At 43.6% G+C, this 21,524-nt stretch overlaps 2 protein-coding genes across 2 annotated transcripts in view; one reads left to right on the top strand and one right to left on the bottom strand.

Annotated features, from left to right (window-relative positions):
- The window catches only part of LOC134750858 (phosphoinositide 3-kinase regulatory subunit 4), a 45,292-nt gene extending 27,562 nt beyond the window's left edge, over positions 1 to 17,730 (top strand). The window contains exons 25-31 of the mRNA XM_063686094.1: positions 851 to 961; positions 1,660 to 1,723; positions 1,879 to 1,969; positions 13,772 to 13,927; positions 14,291 to 14,454; positions 16,413 to 16,564; positions 16,813 to 17,730. Coding sequence (XP_063542164.1) covers positions 851 to 961; positions 1,660 to 1,723; positions 1,879 to 1,969; positions 13,772 to 13,927; positions 14,291 to 14,454; positions 16,413 to 16,564; positions 16,813 to 17,020 — 946 coding nt within the window. The 3' untranslated portion in view covers positions 17,021 to 17,730. The remainder of the gene's footprint in view (positions 1 to 850; positions 962 to 1,659; positions 1,724 to 1,878; positions 1,970 to 13,771; positions 13,928 to 14,290; positions 14,455 to 16,412; positions 16,565 to 16,812) is intronic.
- A 306-nt stretch (positions 17,731 to 18,036) lies between these two features.
- On the bottom strand, positions 18,037 to 20,654 carry LOC134750857 (CCAAT/enhancer-binding protein gamma-like). The gene is made up of 3 exons (XM_063686092.1): positions 20,513 to 20,654; positions 20,201 to 20,394; positions 18,037 to 19,404 (listed from the first exon to the last, which is right to left on the bottom strand). The coding sequence occupies exons 2-3, from the start codon at positions 20,318 to 20,320 to the stop codon at positions 19,171 to 19,173; spliced, it is 354 nt and encodes a 117-aa protein (XP_063542162.1). The 5' UTR covers positions 20,321 to 20,394; positions 20,513 to 20,654; the 3' UTR covers positions 18,037 to 19,170.
- Between the last annotated feature and the right edge of the window lie 870 nt (positions 20,655 to 21,524).

The raw sequence follows: 21,524 nt of genomic DNA on the forward strand, positions 1-21,524 counted from the left end.
ATAGGGAATATTACGCGAAACTCTGCGTAGGGGGCGCCAGGGCGCCACTACCACAATCTGAAATTATCGTGAAACAAGAAAATTTCTTTAACATCTCTGTCACTCTTGCATATTCGAGCGATGAAGAGGCAGATAGCGAAATTTCGGATTCGCGTTTCCCGGCAGGTCCTCTGTAAACAAACCGCCTTGATGCATCAATGTCATATTTTATTATCTCTGAAAACTTGTCAAAAACCTGTTAAAGGTACAGTAGTAAGTAAGTTACTCTATGGTTTACTAAATAGGCTAGTCCTGCACTCTGGTGGCAGAACATTGCAGTAATATCCCGTATTCATTCCGATCGAAAAAAAAAAAATTACGTAAGCTCTTTTAATTAAAGTTTAATATATGTGTCGTTAAATAAAACTATGAAAACGGATTATACCGCGTATATTGAATTTATAATACATCCCGACGTGTCGTCGATATACGCGATATAATCCGTTCTCATAGTTTTATTTCATGAGTAACTATCGCGGTAACCGAAGACAATATTATATGTGTCGTTCTCAAGCAAAAGGTACTACATTGTCGCTTGCCAAAAGGACGCTCTGACCGGCTATTCGTATAAAGATACAAGCAAATTTTGTCCTTAGGTACCTTTTGCTTGAGAACGTCACATATTATGGGATTTGGCTTAATATACACCGCACAGGTTCGAATCCAGCCTCCGCCACTGCAGGGCTTAGTCACTTTTTCTTTAGTATATGACATCTATTTCAGTTTATAATTTCTATATACATTGTTTCCTAAGTTTTATAAATATAACCGTTTATAAAGTATATTTGTTATGAATTTGATTTGTTATCAGATCAAAAGCGATGTACAACCGAGGCGCCGGGCCAGTGATCTCAATGGCGGCGTGTGAAGGCGGACAATCTTTTGTCGCCGCCACCCAGGAGGGCTCCATATTTGTACTCAGGTTTGTTTACTAAATGTAAATGATTACAGTACATGTCATTAATGTATTACCCCCTTATCCATAAAACTTTACGGGCCTGATTTGGTTAAATTATGTTTTATCCCTTTCTTACAAATACATGAGTCAACACAACTGAGGCTTGAACCCACAATATTAGAGTTTAGACCACCTAAAACATACGAGATGTTAAGTTTTTTATCCTCGTAACTCCCATGTCAATTTTTGCGCTTTTGAATTCGGAACTTTCTTTTATTTCTATCATCATCATCATATCAGCCCTTTATCGCCCACTGCTGGGCATAGGCCTCTCTTCCAGTACGCCACTTGTCCCGGTCCTGAGCTAATCTCATCCAGAAGTGACCCGCAATCTTCCGGATGTCGTCCACCCAACGAGCCGATGGACGCCAGGGGCTTCTTTCATTCGAAAGCGGCCACCATTCCGTTAACATTTTAGTCCACCTGCCATCACTCTGCCTAGCAACATGTCCCGTCCAACTCCATTTTAGTTTGGTAATGGCGAAACCAACGTCTTGCACCTTGGTGCGTCGACGGATTTCGACATTCCTTACTCGATCTTGAAGCTTGATACCGAGCATGGCGCGCTCCATATATTTCTATATGAGTTCAAAACTTGAATTTAATTTGTACTTGTACAAGTACACGGGGACTTACGAGGTTAAACGTTTCTTTTATTACAGACCCGACTCCGGGTCGTCGCGCATGACACTGTCGCAGTGCCGCCAGCTGGAGATGGGCGCAGAGGTACCCGTTTTCATTTTATTGTTTTTTCTTTCGTTCGGAAGGTCCCGTATTCGAATTATGTTAAGGGCGATTACTCCGCGTTCGAGCGCCAAAATAGCTGGTCAGAAATGCGTGCCTCTTTACCCTTCGTTTAAAAATGTACTATTGTATTGTAGGGCGGGTGCTGCTGCGTGACTTGTGCCGGCGGCGTCGTGGCGTACTGCACGCTGTATGCCACCGTCGTGGGCTGGGACCTGCGAGCTCCGGGTAATATATTGCAGGCCGAATCTTCTATCGTGTTGAGCGGCATTATTCCTTGGAGTGATAGGAGAACGGTGCTTGATTAAATCGAATTTTAATTGTATGTAACCTTTTGAGTTCCTGTGTAAAAATTTGGCGAACTTTTATACAGTAAATAAGGGGTTTAAATTCAAAAGCAAAACAATTGTTTCTGAGTCTGACTCTGACTGAGATTAGGATTATTACTTAACACAATCGTAGGACCATACATACGTAGTAACCGATATAATGTTAATTCTAAACATAATCTCTTTGAACAATATGTTGAATGCGAAGTTTTAAGAGACGGCGTGATTCACCAATCAATACTCAATGAATTGTAACTTCGTATAAGCGGTTGTATTAGAAATCGGTGCCGTGACCAGGGTATCTCTTCAAAGATCCTGGTTTATGAAATGAAAATCTTTATTTTCAGGCAACTATTGGCCCAAAGATAACCCCTTTAAAACTAGCATACATATTATTATAAAATATATCTTAAAACTAAAAACACAATTGTGGCTGTGATGCAGTTCGCAACCCTGCAGTGTCAGGGAGCCGGACACTCTTCGGCTAAAACTCCTCCTTGGTGAAGTTCGCTAGACGTTCAGTTAGAACGCTCACCATAAAATAATTAAAATTTACACTGTCGAAATTCCAACTTCACGACCCTCAGGATAAATCCGGACTTGACTGGTACATACTTTACGATCTGTTAGGATTAGGGCTCCAGGCAGGAAAGAAAAGCTAGTTAAACACCAAAAAAGTATAATATTCTTTAAGTAAGACTACATCACAATGGCGTCTCATACAATCTAAAAAACACCTCCATTTGTTTTCACATTGACAGACAAATATCATAGACATCAAGTCTATACTCTTTATTTTTGTTGTTGACATTAACACCCTTCCTCAACAAAAAGAAGCTAGGTACCGACAGCAGAGAAACTATAAACTGAAGGAATACTTTAGAAGTCCTTCAAACAAAAAACATCAGCAAAATATATAAACTAAAAGAACACTTTCCCAATCTGTCATGTACCTACCATCTAGTCTACATACTTTTAAGTTTAAGTTAAAAATTACCACTCACACCTATTTGAGAACACAGGTCTCTAAAAGTCACTTTTCCCAACGCTTTTGTAAACAGGTCAGCCAATTGTTGACTTGTAGGAATGTGTTCTAATAACAATAAACCTTCAGTCACCTTTTGTTTAACAAAGTGGTATTTTATGTCTATATGTTTAAGTCTCTTGTTATCTACATTATTTGCAACATGAATAGCCGACTGATTATCAATGTATATTTTAAAATTTTTAATAACCAGCCCTAACTCCAGAAGGAGGTTACGTATCCAGCACGCCTCCGTGACCCCCTTCCCCAAAGCTACGTATTCCGATTCGGTTGAAGAAAGGGAGACACATTGTTGTTTTGAACAACCCCATGATGCTGTGCAACCGAAAACCTTCATTACATATCCTGATGTAGACTTTCGGTCCGCCTTGTCTCCCGCCCAGTCAGCAGTGTATCCCAACAGCGGTGCTTCTTCAGTAGCTTTGAAAATAAGTTTAGCATCCATGGTTCCTTTCAAGTATCTAAGAATTATTTTCAGTGCTTTCCATAATCCAGGAGATCCCATCGACTGAAATCTTGAAAGGTAGTTTAGAGCGAAACATATATCTGGCCTCGTGCCTAGCATTACATACATGAGACTTCCTACGAGTCCTCTGCATTTCCTTGTCATCTCATCATCATTTGATGGTTCCAAATTTAGTTCAAGACCCACTTCAATAGGTGTCGCTATAATGTTGCATTCTTCCATTTTGTATTTCTTTAAAATTTCTTCTATATATTGCTTTTGGTTTAACTCTATGGTGTCATTATTATTTATTATGTTTATTCCGAGATATTTCAGATTATTTTCACCGAGACTTTTCATTTCAAACCGTGTTTCCAGTGCCATTTTTAATTGGTTTATCTGCTCTGTATTTTTCCCTAATATAAGAATATCATCCACATATATCAGTACATAAATTCTTTCTTTGCTCTTGTAGTACAGGCAACAATCCGCTTCACTTCTTAGAAACCCTTCCTTAATCATGAAATCATTGAATTTGTTGTTCCACATCTTAGGTGATCTCTTTAATCCGTATAGCGATCGTTGCAGTTTAAGCACTTTACTGCCTTCTGTCATTCCCTCAGGTCTTTTCAAATAGACGTCCTCTTGTATGTCTCCATACAGAAAGGCACTCTTTACGTCCATCTGTAAAAGCTTCAGTTTATATTTGCATGCAACTGCAAGTAGGATTCTCAAAGTTGGTAGTCTAGCCACTGGTGCATAAATCTCTGTGTGATCGAATCTATCTTCTTGTTGAAAACCTCTAACCACCAGTCTCGCCTTATGTTGTTGCTTCCCATTTTCACCTTTCTTTATTTTAAAGACCCATTTGGTGTCAATAGCCTTCTTTCCCGCTGGTAAATCAGTCTCTATCCAAGTGTCATTCTGTTCTAGAGCATCAAACTCTGCTTGTATGGCCCCATTCCACTTGTTTTTGTCACTTCCTTCTATAGCATTCTTATAAGTGAGTTGACCTTCGTCATTAACTGCTGTAAAACCCAAAACATAATCATCAAAACGCTTAGGCTGGGTTATCTGTCTAGTCCTAGTTCCTCGACCTATTGCATTATTTTCATGTCCTGCATCAGGTCCAATTTCTGTATTTTCATCTTCCATAATTTGATTTTCATCTTCCACAATTTGGTTTTCATCTTCCACAATTTGGTTTTCATCTCCCACAATTTGGTTTTCATCTGGGGTTTCATATCCAGAAATATCATGTAACTCTTCAGCAGATGATGACTGTTTTTCTTCATCTTCACTCATGCACGCCTGGAAAATACAGTCACTCTTTGTTCCTTCTTTTATTGTCTTGCTCTTCTTCTTTTCGTCACACTCCTCTGTAACATCTTTTATAAATGTAACATCTCTGTATGTATCAACTATAGTTGTTGTGCTAGTTTTTAGTGGTTTTTTCCAATAAAAATGGTCAACTAATGCACTATACTATTTATTTAAACTATATAGAACACTACACAGTACATATAAGGAATATTAGAGAAAAAGACAAACAATTAGCAAATTAGCGTCCGTTCGGTATGACTCGCAATCGGATCTCGTTGGTGGGGTCATCCCCGCCCCGCGCGCCCTCACCCCGAGCGGCGCTCGGTACTCGTCGGCAACATCCTCCACCCCAGTGCTGCTTAGCAGCACTCACCATCTATGGGTATGCGGGCTACGCGTGCAGCCGATCGGGTAAGTACACCACTCTTGGTTTTAATCCTAACGGCTCTTACTCGGCCATCTTTTCCTGGCAACAGCTGTTCTACTAAACCTTTTGGCCAGGCGCAGCGAGGTCCATCTGGGTCTACAATCAAGACGAGGTCTCCCACTCGTAAGGGCCTCACTTCTTGTGTCCATTTTTTACGTGGTAGCAGGTCCGGGAGGATTTCTTTCACCCATCTTCTCCAGTATAAGTCGGCCAGTCGTTGGGCGATTCTCCACTGCTTTTTCAAGAAATATTCAGAGTCATTGTAAGCGCCAAGGTGGGGTAAGACGGAAGAAGAGCCAAGAAGAAAATGGTTAGGCGTTAAAGTTTCTGTGCTTCCAGGTTCTACGGAGACGTGCGTTAGTGGCCGGCTGTTTACTATGCTCTCGACCTCTGCCAAAAATGTACACAAAGTCTCCTCTCGAGGGGCTCTCTCTTTCAGCACGACCTTCAGGCATTCTTTAACAGTTCTGATCTGCCTTTCCCAAGCTCCACCCCAATGTGGACTTCCGGGTGGGATAAATGTCCATTTAGTCCCATAGTTCAATGACTCACGCTTAAGGTACTCCTGGTCCAACTCCTGGATTGACTTTCGTAGTTCTGCATCAGCTCCTCGAAGATTGGTACCATTATCTGAGTATAGGTACTGCGGCCAGCCGCGTCGTGCTCCCATTCGTCTAAGAGCCATTATAAATGAGTCGGTGGTAAGTGAGTTGACCATTTCAATGTGCACTGCCCTCACCGTTAAACATGTAAACAAAACTCCGTACCTCTTTTGTCTTCCTCTTCCAACAGTTACTTCTAGAGGCCCGAAGAGGTCAGCGCCAGTGTAGGTAAAGGCGCGCTGATGATGAGCAACGCGGGCAGGCGGTAAGTCTCCCATTCGTGGGATTTCTTGTTTACATTTCCTTATTCTACATAGCATACATTTTTTTGTAACATTTTTAACTGTCGGTCGTAATCTTAATATCCAATGCCTTTGTTTCAGGTTGTTAACAACAGTCTCCTGGTTCCCGTGGGCTGCGAGAACGTGGTGATGCTTCACTAGCAGCCTTGCTATGTAGTCTCGTCCGTCCAAGATCGAAGGTCGTTTTGTTTCAGGTCCGACTTCAGCGGCGGCGTCGATGCGACCCCCGAGGCGTAGGACTTCGTGTTCGTCGAGGTACGGCGATAAGGTAAGTAATCTACTTGTTTTAGGTAAGTATAACCCATTTTTCAGTTTCAGGATTTCTTCGGAGAACGTCTGCGCTTGAGAATATTTTATAAGTAACCTTTCAGCTTTCTCCATGACAGCGCCGTCCTCTTCATTTATATGTTTACATTTGTTTATAAACTGTAGCATTATAAAAGTAGCCCTGAGTAATCGTAACCACGATGAAAACCTTGTAGGCTCAGGTATAGGTATGTTTTCCTTATTGCACGACGTCATCGTCATAACACATTCTAACTCGTCATTGTTTACGTCGGCGGTCAAAATATTTTGTGGCCACTCGTTCTCACTTTTTTGTAAAAATGCAGGTCCCTGTATCCACTCGGTAGGCAACACACAACGGTCGTATGATTCTCTGGTAGGTATATCGGCGACATTCAGGTGCGTAGGTACATATCTCCACTCACTCGCGTGCGTTAAATCATCTATTTCACCAAGCCGATTAGCGATATAAGGTTTGTATGTACGCGCGTTGTTTCGTACCCAGTACAGAACCACTGTGGCGTCACACCAAATTATACGGCGATCTGGTTTTATTCTGTGTTCTTTAATTATTGTTTCAGCCAATCGAGCTGCCATAACTGCCGAATTTAATTCCAATCGGGGCACAGTCGATTTCTTCAGGCCTGCAATGCGACATTTACTGGCTATAAATGCCGTACGAACTGTGTTGTTTTCTTGCCAGCGCCAGTATGCTACTGCGCACATAACTTTCATGGACGAGTCGCAAAATAAATGAAGTTGTAAATCTTTATAACTATTCATAGTTAATAAATCTTGTTTTCCTGCAGGTGCATTGCCGATGCCGCCCGCTGCACTGATAGGTACTAGCCGCGTCCCGCTCGCTCTCGCGGCATCTGTGGCTGTCGCGTTCATACTTGTAGATGCTGTTACCATCTCGCTCGCACATAGAGACTCTGTGACTATCTCGTTCGCACTTGTGGCGGCATGATGATAATATCTAGGTAGACGTATCTCGCGCATCAATTCTAATTGATTAATCCATTTTAGCCATTTTTCGTAGACGACGTCAGGTACTTGTTCATCCCAAGTTACGCCTAATTGCCACGTTATTTGAACAATTAATCTTCCATTTATGGTGAAAGGCGCTAAAAATCCATACACGTCAAAAATCGACATTACTACTCGTAGAATGTCTCTTTTCGTAGGCCTTTCTTTCCCGTGGATTATATTTTCAGATAACTTTTTCAGCGAGACATCGAACCCGAGCGTATCTTCAGTAGGATTCCATAACAATCCAAGTGTTCGCTCGCCCTCATACTGTTGTCCGACTTTGAACTTTACTGCGCTGTTACCGAGAGTCTCTTTTGGAATGCTGTTGATGACGGTTTGACTGTTGCTATTCCAATTGCGTATATGAAAATCGCCTCGTGCATGTATATAGGTGACGTCACGGACTAGCTTCATTGCAGTTTCTTCATCAGGTAAGCTATCGATGTAGTCGTCGACGTAGTGTTGCGTGTATATAGCATTAGCCGCCTCTGGATATGTAGATTCGAAGCGTCGCACATTTTTATTTTTTATGAATTGTGCTATGAAGGGCGCACAATTGGCTCCGAATATGAGTGACGTCATTTGGTAGGTATCTATAGGATCTTCGGGCTTATCTCGGTACAGAAAGCGTAGGGCTTGCTGATCGTCGGGTTTTATTTTAACTCTGAGAAACATGTCCTTGATATCGCCAGAGATCGCGACCTTGTTTTCGCGGAATCGCCACATGATTCCTATTAACGGTACTAGTAGGTCGGGACCTTTATATAGGTAGCTATTTAGACTAAACCCTTTTGTTTTAGCTGACCCATCGAAAACCAGACGGAGGCTCTTCTTATTTGGATTATCCACGCCATGAGTAGGTAAGTACCAAGTTCTAGTAGACGTGAGTGGATTTTTCAGTTTTTCAGCGTATTTATTCTCCAACAAATGTTGTATGCGTTCTTTATACCTTCGTGCATACTCTTCACTCCTTTTCATTTTTAGCTCAACTCCTTTCAGTCGTGATAATGCATTTGGATACGAGTCGACGGTGACACAGTGAAGATCCTTCCAAGGTAAGCCGACTTGCCATTGGCCATCGATAAGTTCAGAGGTTTGTTCCAGGTGCTCCTGGGCCAGTACGTCCTCCGAGTTCTGCCGAGGTTTAGCAGATACGCCCATTGAATCGATGGAGAAAGATCGACGCATGTCTTCTTGCAGTTCACGTAGAAGTTGATTATTTTCGGTTGCAATATCTTGGTCGTAGTTATGAGTAAGATGTAATGAAGTATGTATTTCCCTTTGTTTCATTACAGTTGCTCGTTGACACGGACCATGCACGCACCAGCCTAGCGGGGAGCGAGTCGCATAGGGCTCATTTTGGCCGCCCTCCACGATCTCTAGTGGTACATGCAAGTGGTAATTATCTTGTCCAATAAGAATTTCAGGTTTCTGATTTTCAGCACACAAATAGTTTTTTATACGGTCTAGGTACTTGTAGTTACCACACTTAACAAGTCCTATGTTTTGTACAGGTACGTCCAGATTGCTTGTACTACGCGCGGTTAAGTTGAACATTGTCCCGTCACTATTAGATATGGAGCAATCGATCAGCTGTGTTTCGCACTTCACTTCCGAATTGGCCCAAGCGCCGCGCACCTTTAAACTTTGTCGGCGCCCGCGCAGCCCCGCGCGCTCCGCGAGTTCCGTGCTTATGAAAGACACGGTGCTTCCATCATCAAGCATACAGGTCGTTTTTATTTTACCGTTAGGTCCATGAAGGTATATCGGCACGACTTTTAATAGCACTTCGCACTGGTTAACGTTTATATGCGTAACAGTTTCAGTTTGAGCACTAGTGTCCGACACTTCTACGACGTTATAAGGAGTCGAGCGCGAACTTTGACCGGATACATAATGCAGGAGCCGGTGGTGAGCCTGCGCGCACCCCTCCACGTCACACGCGGCGGCCGTGCACGATTGTCTATCATGGTGCAATAATAAACACTTATAACACAAACCGAATCGCTTCACATACTGCCAACGGTCCTTGCGTAGCGATTTTTTAAACTTTTTGCATTCTGGTAAATTGTGATTTCCTACGCGACAAAAGCGGCACTTATTATTATTACTGTTCGTATGCGCACTTTGCACTAAAACAGTTTGCGGTTTATAGTCACTATTTTCACTATAGTTTTTACGTTTATAGTCTGATCGAACTTGCATAAGAGAAGCACTGCAGGTTGACACTTTCATAGCTTCCTCGTGGAGAAACTCGGAGAGGATATCAAGTTTAGATTTAGTTCCCTCTTTTATTAGCGCGTAACTGTAGTCGTTCCACTTGGGTAGCAACACCGTAGGTATCTTAGATAAGATAATTCCGACTATGCTTATTTCTTGTAGGTACTCTCCGCGACCTAAGGCACGAACAGCTGTGACGTAATTTTTTATCTTAACGGAAAACGTAACTATTTCTTTGTGGTATTCCGGTGGCAGAGCGTGTAGTTTTTTAATTTCAATTAGCATGCGCGATATTATTAATTCCGGATTTCCAAATTGTAACTCAAGAGTTGACATTAGAGTTTCAGTCGATGTGCCACTAATAAGCAGCGCGTTTACGGATTCTTTGGCGGGTCCACGGAGGCACTTTCTTAAACGCCACATATTTTCAATATCGCTGAAACTACACACTCTGGTCGATTCTTCGAAAGCTTGTTTGAATTGTAACCACTCCATTGGTTCACCGTAGAACAAAGGCAGTTCCTTCGGGGTGCTGATGCGGCTCAGCAGTCTTGCGTTTTGGTTGTTGTTGGATGCAGATACGGTGGCCAATTCCTTCAGTGCGCTAGCTAACTCCTGAACTGGCAACTCGGTGCCGGCGACTACTGCTGCCGACGAACACAGCGCGCCCGGGTTATTTCCAGTCTCGGGGACGTGCTGTGACTCCAGTTCCAGCTGGCTGCGCTCGACCCACCTGGCAACATCACTTTTAACCGACTGATGGTCTTGTTCTGACGGTTCAGAATTTTCAGATGGACTGTATTCATCAAGGTTGGCGAGATCTACTTGTAGTTTTTTATCTATCAAGTCCATTTGTATGCGAGCCTTTGCTTCAGCTGCTTCCAGCTCCAGCTTCTTCCTTTGTGCCACAATAGACGACGATTTTGACTTTTTAGAACCCTGATAGCTGGTTTTACGAGAACAATGACTAAGCGAGTTCGCGTTCTTTCTTTGTTCGGAATGTTCCGATTTTATTTGACTACCCTTTTCTAAAATAATAGTCTTGTCGATCGGTTTCTTTGGTTCTTCATCTTTTACAGGTGTCTGCGGCTGCTGGATTGAAGCCTTTTTAAGTTCTTCTTCTTTTCTTTCCTTTTCACGTCTTGTAGTACTACGTGTGTTGACCATCTTCGGCGTATGGAACATCAAATTATCCGGCTTCGAAGACCACTTTGTGCTAGTTTTTAGTGGTTTTTTCCAATAAAAATGGTCAACTAATGCACTATACTATTTATTTAAACTATATAGAACACTACACAGTACATATAAGGAATATTAGAGAAAAAGACAAACAATTAGCAAATTAGCGTCCGTTCGGTATGACTCGCAATCGGATCTCGTTGGTGGGGTCATCCCCGCCCCGCGCGCCCTCACCCCGAGCGGCGCTCGGTACTCGTCGGCAACAGTTGTATTAGGTTCCCAAATTCTATACCCCTTACTGTACTCTCCATATCCCACAAAAATACCATGCTTACTTATTGCATCCCATTTAAGACGTTTCTGTTTTGGTATATGGATGTACACCTCTGAACCAAATTTATGCAATGTATTTATGTCGAATTCTTTGTTATACATCAGCTCGTATGGTGTCTTATTAGGTACCTTACTTGGTCCGGTCCGGTTGATCACATATGCAGCTGTACTCACTGCCTCAGCCCAAAGTTGTTTTTCTAGTAGAGCTTCCTGTAACATTGTCCTTCCTGCTTCTACTAAAGTACGCATTTCTCTTTCGGCCCGTGAATTTTGCTCTGGTGTGTAGCTGACAGATGTTTGATGAGTGATGCCATTCCTGTTAAACAAATCCATAACATCTTTATTCATAAACTCTGTTCCACGGTCACTCCTAACAGTTTTAATTTTATGTCCCGTCTCATTTTCAAACTTGTTAACGAGTGTTTCGATCCTCTCTTTTGTCTCTGACTTCTGTTTCAAAAAATATACAAAGCGATAGCTACTATAGTCATCCTTACACAACAAGAAATATAGAGACCCACCTATGGACTTCTCCTCCATTGGTCCACACAAATCCATATGAATCAATTCCCCAGGGGCACTTGCCCGATTTGCGCTATTGCTGAATGGTAACCTATGCTGCTTTCCTTTAATACAAGGTACACATTGCTCAGTCAACCCTTCAAGTTTTACATTATTTTTACTCAATACATCTTTTACGTGGGTATGATTCTGGTGAGCCAAGATACTATGCCATTCATTGACGCTTCTAGTGGTTGCCAAAGCTACTGTTTCATTAAACTCAAAATCCATTAAAAATAAATTTTCCTTGCGATATGAAGTGCATGTTACTTGGCCCCGTCTAGCAAACTTACATATCTTACTACCCGAAATCAACTTATACCCATTGTCAAAGGCACAAATTAATGAGAATAGGTTTACTTTAAGTTCTGGCACATACAACACATCTAACAATACTGAGTCTATATATTCACAGCCATTGTTTGCTTTCAGTTCTATAGAACCAACACCACATACCTTTATTTGGTTGCCGTCACCAACAGTAACCCATCTATTTACCACCTCTGTGAGTTTAGAGAAGAGCTCCCTGGATTTGCACATGTGCTCGCTGGCTCCCGAATCCATCACAAATGCACGTCCAGTCCAAGAGCTCTCCATGATGTAGGCATTAGGAGCCCTCGATACTCTTAAGTGTTGTCTTGCCCTGCAATCTTTAAAAAGGTGCCCTACCTTTCCGCAATAATTACATTTTCTATTTCTACAGTCATTCTTAAAATGTCCCACCTTTCCACACTCAAAACATTTTAAACTTTCACTTTTATCACCCTTCTTGATGACTCTTCCGTTGTTATGTTTGCTCAGAAGTGCGGTGGACGTGGTTTCGGCTTGGGCTTTACTAGCTCCGTTGCGTTCCTCCTCCACCATTAAACGCGCTTGAAGATTCTTCAAAGTCCGCTCATCTGTTGCGACTGACTCCCATGCAGAAATAAAGTGCTTGTAGCACTCTGGTAGGCTCATGAGAATCTTAGTTATAACCATCTTCTCTGAAATTTCTTCCTTCATCAACTTCAGTTTATTAACGATTTCATCAACCGTTGACAGATATTTTGCCATGGGCGCTTCATATTTAAGGTTGTAAAACTTCTGCTGTACTAAATGGATGCCCACCTTCGACTTAGAATCGTAAACAGTGACTAACTTGTCCCACATTTCCTTTGCGGTCTCGCATGTTGCTAAATAGTTTAAAACTCCCTCTTCCACTCTTAAAACAATAACTTCTTGGGCCTTTCTGTCTAAATCATCCCATTTTTCTTTCTCTGCTGCTGTACTTGTCTCCGAAGACACCTCTGTCACTACTTTATATAATTTTCTCGCTTTCAACACGATACTAGTTTGTAGCTTCCATGCTAGCCAATTATTTTCGCCGAGTATTACGGTCCTGCTGCTCTCCAGTTTCTCCATTACGACTTACTTCTTCTTATTCGGCTTGTTAGAACCGACGACACTAATGTGCGTAAAATTTGTCGTAATTTTACTTCTCTACCACTTTCCGTGCAAGGGCCCGTAACCTGTTAGGATTAGGGCTCCAGGCAGGAAAGAAAAGCTAGTTAAACACCAAAAAAGTATAATATTCTTTAAGTAAGACTACATCACAATGGCGTCTCATACAATCTAAAAAACACCTTCATTTGTTTTCACATTGACAGACAAATATCATAGACATCAAGTCTATACTCTTTATTTTTGTTGTTGACATTAACACGATCTCCTCGACCTTCGTAAGGTAGCGTAATCGGGACACATACAGCAGCGTCGTTGGTGTTGCAGGACGCAGCAAATGGTTGGGTCCAGTCGGTGCGGTACCTTTCTCCTCTCCACCTTTAGATTGATCTGGAAATAGGTCGTTTTACAATTTGGTGATGACTGACCAGGATAACTTATTATACTTGGTTTCCTCTGGTTTACAAATTCTGCACGGTCTGACATTTACATCGATGTTATTTGTAGGCAACGCATGGAAGCTCCAAGGCGACCTCAAACAAGGCGTGTATACGTGCATGTACACGCGAGGCGGGTACCTGTGTGCGGGTACCTCCAGCGGTGCTATATGCGTGTGGGACCTGCGCTTCCAGCTGCCCATTACTTCTGTGCGCCATCCTAATTGTAAGTACAACATTCTTCACGGATATTTAATTTTCCATTACATCAAACATTATTTAATATTTTACATATACCTACCTGCTCGACAATGGGGAATTTTATGAATTTTATCTAAATTCTATTTTGCAGTTGTAGTTTAGGATACGACTGATACGAGCCCACTTTTTATGAATAAAACTACCGATTTCCAAAATGAAGAATAAGAGTGAAGTAAAACGGCTTTCAAAATACAATTATAGCTATTCAATTTGATCGTATGTGATTGTGTTAACCCGAGAATTCTTGCGAGTCTATTTTAAAGGGACGCCATTTTAAACTTTTTACTTACTTGCCCGATCGTGTTCAATAATAGAATGTCTGTTACAGCGGAGCGTGTCCGTCGTATAGTCGGGTTTGGCGGTGGACAATCGTCACTGGTGTGGTCTCTCGGAGCCCGCGACGCGGCGGCGTGGTGCCTGGAGAGCACGCAGCGCACGCACGCGCTGTGGCCCGCCGCCGCCGGACCCGTGCCGCTCGACTACCAGGCGCCGGTGGGTACATGACTGTTAGACAGAGACAGCACACTAGTGCGGTCTCTCGGAGCCCGCGACGCGGCGGCGTGGTGCCTGGAGAGCACGCAGCGCACGCACGCGCTGTGGCCCGCCGCCGCCGGACCCGTGCCGCTCGACTACCAGGCGCCGGTGGGTACATGACTGTTAGACAGAGACAGCACACTAGTGCGGTCTCTCGGAGCCCGCGACGCGGCGGCGTGGTGCCTGGAGAGCACGCAGCGCACGCACGCGCTGTGGCCCGCCGCCGCCGGACCCGTGCCGCTCGACTACCAGGCGCCGGTGGGTACATGACTGTTAGACAGAGACAGCACACTAGTGCGGTCTCTCGGAGCCCGCGACGCGGCGGCGTGGTGCCTGGAGAGCACGCAGCGCACGCACGCGCTGTGGCCCGCCGCCGCCGGACCCGTGCCGCTCGACTACCAGGCGCCGGTGGGTACATGACTGTTAGACAGAGACAGCACACTAGTGCGGTCTCTCGGAGCCCGCGACGCGGCGGCGTGGTGCCTGGAGAGCACGCAGCGCACGCACGCGCTGTGGCCCGCCGCCGCCGGACCCGTGCCGCTCGACTACCAGGCGCCGGTGGGTACATGACTGTTAGACAGAGACAGCACACTAGTGCGGTCTCTCGGAGCCCGCGACGCGGCGGCGTGGTGCCTGGAGAGCACGCAGCGCACGCACGCGCTGTGGCCCGCCGCCGCCGGACCCGTGCCGCTCGACTACCAGGCGCCGGTGGGTACATGACTGTTAGACAGAGACAGCACACTAGTGCGGTCTCTCGGAGCCCGCGACGCGGCGGCGTGGTGCCTGGAGAGCACGCAGCGCACGCACGCGCTGTGGCCCGCCGCCGCCGGACCCGTGCCGCTCGACTACCAGGCGCCGGTGGGTACATGACTGTTAGACAGAGACAGCACACTAGTGCGGTCTCTCGGAGCCCGCGACGCGGCGGCGTGGTGCCTGGAGAGCACGCAGCGCACGCACGCGCTGTGGCCCGCCGCCGCCGGACCCGTGCCGCTCGACTACCAGGCGCCGGTGGGTACATGACTGTTAGACAGAGACAGCACACTAGTGCGGTCTCTCGGAGCCCGCGACGCGGCGGCGTGGTGCCTGGAGAGCACGCAGCGCACGCACGCGCTGTGGCCCGCCGCCGCCGGACCCGTGCCGCTCGACTACCAGGCGCCGGTGGATACATGACTGTTAGACAGAGACAGCACACTAGTGCGGTCTCTCGGAGCCCGCGACGCGGCGGCGTGGTGCCTGGAGAGCACGCAGCGCACGCACGCGCTGTGGCCCGCCGCCGCCGGACCCGTGCCGCTCGACTACCAGGCGCCGGTGGGTACATGACTGTTAGACAGAGACAGCACACTAGTGCGGTCTCTCGGAGCCCGCGACGCGGCGGCGTGGTGCCTGGAGAGCACGCAGCGCACGCACGCGCTGTGGCCCGCCGCCGCCGGACCCGTGCCGCTCGACTACCAGGCGCCGGTGGGTACATGACTGTTAGACAGAGACAGCACACTAGTGCGGTCTCTCGGAGCCCGCGACGCGGCGGCGTGGTGCCTGGAGAGCACGCAGCGCACGCACGCGCTGTGGCCCGCCGCCGCCGGACCCGTGCCGCTCGACTACCAGGCGCCGGTGGGTACATGACTGTTAGACAGAGACAGCACACTAGTGCGGTCTCTCGGAGCCCGCGACGCGGCGGCGTGGTGCCTGGAGAGCACGCAGCGCACGCACGCGCTGTGGCCCGCCGCCGCCGGACCCGTGCCGCTCGACTACCAGGCGCCGGTGGGTACATGACTGTTAGACAGAGACAGCACACTAGTGCGGTCTCTCGGAGTCTACGTTTTTTTCCCTTTTCATTCACTTCTTCTCTCATGGGACTACACTTTGAAGTTTGTATCTCATCCCTTTTCTCTCTTCTAATATGCATTGAATGTCTTCAGGCATCACACTACCTAAGCTGCGGTGTAGCGGGCACCACAGACGGGCAGCCGTGGCTCGTGACTGGTGGGTCAGACCAACGGCTGAGATATTGGAGCCTCTCGCGCGCTGAGGATTCCACAGCGTTGGCTCCGCCGGCACAACACCAACACAGGTCGGTACTCGAAACTAGGAAGATAAGAACCGTTGGGAAAAAAGTGAGATACATCCTAATATAACCAATAATGACGCCATTTAAAACTTTTTATTCGCTACCCCGATCGTTTTTAGGGCAATCTTTATCAGTTACAGTTCTGCTGACTGAGAATTCTGTATACAGCCTGGTGACAGACGGACGGACAGACAGACAGACAGCGAAGTCTTAGTAATAGGGTCCCGTTTTTACCCTTTGGGTATTTCCAGGAGCCGCATAATAGATGGCACCACCGTCATCCAAGAATACTGCAAGTCGAAGCCGCCAGTGTCGGCCTTAGACGACAACGTGTATCGCAGCGTGGAGTCGCGCTCGTTCCAGCACTCGGCGCCGCTCACGGACCTCGCCGTGGTGGAGGGCCACAAGCCGTACCTTGTCAGCGCGGCCGCGGATGGAGTTATCAATGTGTGGAAGTGAGCGCCACGCCATCTAGGGATACCACTACACACTATGACTTCGATGTTACGATTACTTGTCAAACAAAGGCTTAAATCTCTTGAAACGTGTAAAATGTATAAAATACTGTTAACAATTTAATAAGGATTATTTCTTTCAATTACACTTTTCCTGTAATACTTTTTTATACCGTCAATCGGGACATGCTAAAAGAGGTTATTAACCAGGGGGAAGATGGGAGACGGTCATGTGCATAAAGCACCATACCCAAAGAATACTGCAACACGTAGGCGCCAGTGTCGGCGGTACACGACGACGGTGGTCGCGCTCGTTCGCCACTCGGCGCTCACAGACTTCGCCGTTATGGAGAGATACAAGTATGATGACTTGGTTTGAAATGTAAGATCCTTTCTGTATAATGTAGATCATCTTATCTATTATTTTTAGGATATAATTTTAAATTTTCTGATAGACGCTAAAATGTGATACTTTGACTGTTGTAAATAGTTATATGATTTTTTTATTGCTAATACTCGAAATGTTATTACTAGTATGGCAAAAATTTTTTTTTATAAATCCGTTTTATATAAAGATTTTATTTTATTTATGATAAGGTAGACAATTTGAACCTGGGGTTAAAATACCTACATTATATTTACATTGAAAAGTTAATTTGTTTTATTACGATATAAAAAAACCTAAGAAGTTCCCCTTTTATGTAGTGCCTATATGTTCTACAGAAGACTATTTTCGTATTTACGTCAATAATATAAATATTGCACCATATTTAATAGTTGTGTTTGTACAGTCAAGGTATTAAATTTAGACACGGACGAAGTGCCAAAAATATGTACACATATAGAACAATGATAGAACACAAATAAAGTCGTGTACACATATTTTTGCAACTTTGACGTACGTCTATCTAATAATGAAGCAGATTTTTTATGTTTTTTATTTATTAGTATAATTTTTTGCTCATTTAGCATTATTATTTTTTGTATAATATAAATGATTTATAAATAAAACATAACACGAATTCTACATTTATTTTATTTTGTCATATAACTATTGTATAATTGATAGCTGTTGGTTCTCCGAAAATAAATAAATAAATATCTTAGTATAAATATAAAATCGCATATTATATCAAAAAACCTTATTTATAAAACATAGTGCATTGAAATAATTTTGATTAACAATTAAATTGTAATTTACTACATAATCATTAATCAATCCGGGTCTTAGGTACGTAATATTTACTTTACATTAAAAAAGCCCAATTTTGGTTGAACTCAGGCATGATTGCAGCAAAAATTCTACAACAATTAACATGCAAAAATATTTTTCCGGTTATTGATGAAACAAAGTCTTGTTTCAACAAGAACGAAAGATAAGAAAGAAAGAATGTCAATATATTTTTGAGCATGTTAGTAGTCTAGAAATTTGTAGATATATTTACCAAATAAATAAATTTTGAACTTAAATATGATATGATCTTACTACAATATAATATGAACACGATAAGATAAACTGATGTTTTCTTATTCCATCAAACATACATAATATATCGAAATGTACTCTGTACTAAATAAAACAATTCTTATTAAACTAACTTACTTAATCTGTGATGCCTAAAGCATTAAAAATTCAGTTCAACCCAAATTTTATTAGTACTATTTTTTTAACCTTCTGGACGCCAATGACGGATATATCGGCACCGCAGATCCAACGCCAAAGACGGATTAATGCGTCACAGACCACAGAGCAACATAGACCTACGTGCATGTGCATAAAGTTCAATTTCAGTTTTGACACTTCGGTGACGTGGCGTCTGAGTGACAGCTTTTGTGTTTGACGCGGCGTCGAAAAGGTTAATAAGTATAAAATAGTTTTCAATTGCATTGACTAAGCGGGTCCACTGAGAATGAGACACCCACCTCGCAAGGAAATTTTCGTTCAAAGCAGCTTAGCTTGTACTGGCATGTGTTGGGCAATATTAAGTTCTCCTTATAGCGTCTCCCGAGCGTCAGCGTCTAGTCAACTATAGCTGCTGCTTGACACAACGCAACTGCGCAGCGACGCCATTTTCCATAGCGCTGACTAGACGCCGACGCTGAAAAGACGCTAGTGTGGGATGGTCCTAAGTTCTATGTAAATTCCCCTTAATTCTACTTCTTTTCATCTGGTATATCCTCTAGAAGTTTCTCCAGATCAACACCCTCTAGTTTAGGGTTCGGTGCCTTGGTGGCCTGCGCCAGGAACAACTCTTTAAGGAACTGGAGCTCTTTCGTGAGGGTCTTGACCTTGTCTTCTAGCATCTGGTTCTCTGCCTTTAGTTTACTCACTCGGGTGAATGTTTCTTGTGTTCTCTGCTTTGACTTGAATCTGCTCTTTTTTACTGCCTGCGGAAAAATACATACTTGTTAGTTATGGCAAAGACCTACGTAACTCCGTATAAGATGAATACAGTCTAAGGAAAAAACGTGCCTCAGAAATCAAGAAAAATTGATTCTCGCACAGATGGCGCCTACACCTTTGGCCTATTCTCGGCTAGATGGCGTAGACGGTTTTGTTTGTTATTTAACAATTTTAACACATATCAGTGAAAGAATATACATTTTTATTTTTAGTTTTAATCGCATGTTGATAGAAGGCAGTAAATTTACTGAGACTACAAAATTTACTATGACAGTAATCCTCTATCCTATATATTCTCTTTGGTTATAAAGTAAAGTTTGTTTTGAGATGTAAGAGTACACACATAAACTGCCAAAAAAACAAAAATCGATTTTAACATTGAAATGTCAAATTATTGACAAATTTTTCAAGAGACAATATTTTTTACAATGTTGATATACATAAGGGGCTATTTGAATATGATTATAGAGACAGTAAAATATGCTTGAAGAGAGAAAAAAATAGAAGGTTACCTCTGGAAAATTGCACAGGAGCATAAAACAAGTAAGTTAAATAAATAAAAAAATGCATATTGAAACTGAATTTGAGTCGCTTAACTTCAAACTCGGGTAAATCTATCTCAGATTATGTGATTTTGGTATTAAGAAAAGGTAATAGGGTAGATATTTGCTGAGAGGGTCTAATGGAATTACCCGAGTTTGAAGTTAATCAACACATTTGTGTATGCAAATAAATTTGCACGAGCTTGCACCATATTTTATTGTGATAGTCCTGGCTCACCTCGTTATTCCTGTCCCTGCGTTTCCTGTAATCGTCACTCTCATCATCAGCGTCACTGACTCCGCGTCTCCCTTTTACAGGAGGCATCTCGCAACTGTCTTCAGAGACCTCAAATATCATCAAAACCGCTCACAGATCCTCACGCCACGCTAGCATTAACGCGACAGGCCCCTGTCTCACGCTGGAGCAACAAACTGCAAAAGTTGACGCAATAATTTAGAAACAACAATGACGCAATATTTATCTGAAATAATTATGGGTCAATAAACATATTACGAATTGATTATTGCGTTGAGTATTTGTTAAACTTACCACGATGGAAAGGTACGAGTTTGTACTAATTTAGTCAAAATCTTGCAGCTCCGTTTGATTTCACAACAAAAACAAAACTTATGCCCGTAAATAGACGAGTGAAAATTTAAAGGGAAAATAAGGATCTTGACGTCATGGACAATCATCAACTGTCAAAGTTACAGTGACATAAAACCTAGTACTCATGATCATGGTCCTACTTGTAGTCCCATAAGAGCGAGAGAGGGCTATAATCATGCTCTCTCATTTTAGAAGATAGCTACGTCCTGCTCATGGGACTACAATTACATCCGTGAGTACTAGGTTAGTCATTATTCTGAGGTACTAGGATTAGTGAGTATAGTTTGTCAAAGGACTGTCTTATTTCAAACATAGACAGAGAGAATCATACTATCTTTGTTTTACGCACCCAAAAGAAAATGATAAGTATAGTTTGTTTTGTTCTTATTTACTGACAATTTGGTTTGACCAACTATATCTGTCTAGGATTGCAATATATTTTATGTGGCAACATTTTTGTCTAAACTAAACGCTTTTTATCCTATAGCCGCGCACTCGCACGGCTTGATCTCCAAGAGCGAGGTGATGGTCTTTAAAGCAGGTAAAATTAAGCCATATTTTGTACCTCCCGTTACTCTTGGAGGGGTTGTCCTGCAAGTTGTGCAAAGTTTTAAGTATCTTGGTCACATACTTACTGAGGATCTCTGTGATGACCAAGACATAGAAAGAGAGCGTAGGGCATTATCAGTGAGGAGTAATATGCTGGCCCGCAGGTTCGCGAAGTGCTCTACAGATGTAAAAATTGCGCTATTTAAAGCCTACAGCCAATCATTTTACTCGAGCGGCCTGTGGGTCAAGTATACTAAACGAGCTTATAATGCCCTAAGAGTGCAATATAATAATGCTTTCAGAATGCTGTTGGGGCTACCAAGATGGTGCAGTGCCTCAGGCATGTTTGCTGAGGCCCGAACGGATGACTTCCATGCAATCATGCGCAAAAAAATTGCATCCA

The sequence above is a fragment of the Cydia strobilella genome, chromosome 21 (genome assembly GCF_947568885.1).
Source record: "Cydia strobilella chromosome 21, ilCydStro3.1, whole genome shotgun sequence".
In the NCBI taxonomy this organism is placed as follows: domain Eukaryota; kingdom Metazoa; phylum Arthropoda; class Insecta; order Lepidoptera; family Tortricidae; genus Cydia; species Cydia strobilella.

What these genes read in the sequence shown, in the direction of transcription:
- LOC134750857 (XM_063686092.1), bottom strand. Translation starts at nt 20,320, where the DNA reads ATGATATTTGAGGTCTCTGAAGACAGTTGCGAGATGCCTCCTGTAAAA. An exon ending in GCAGGGACAGGAATAACGAG is followed by an intron (nt 19,405 to 20,200) that starts GTGAGCCAGGAC and finishes ATTTTTCCGCAG; the next exon opens with GCAGTAAAAAAGAGCAGATT.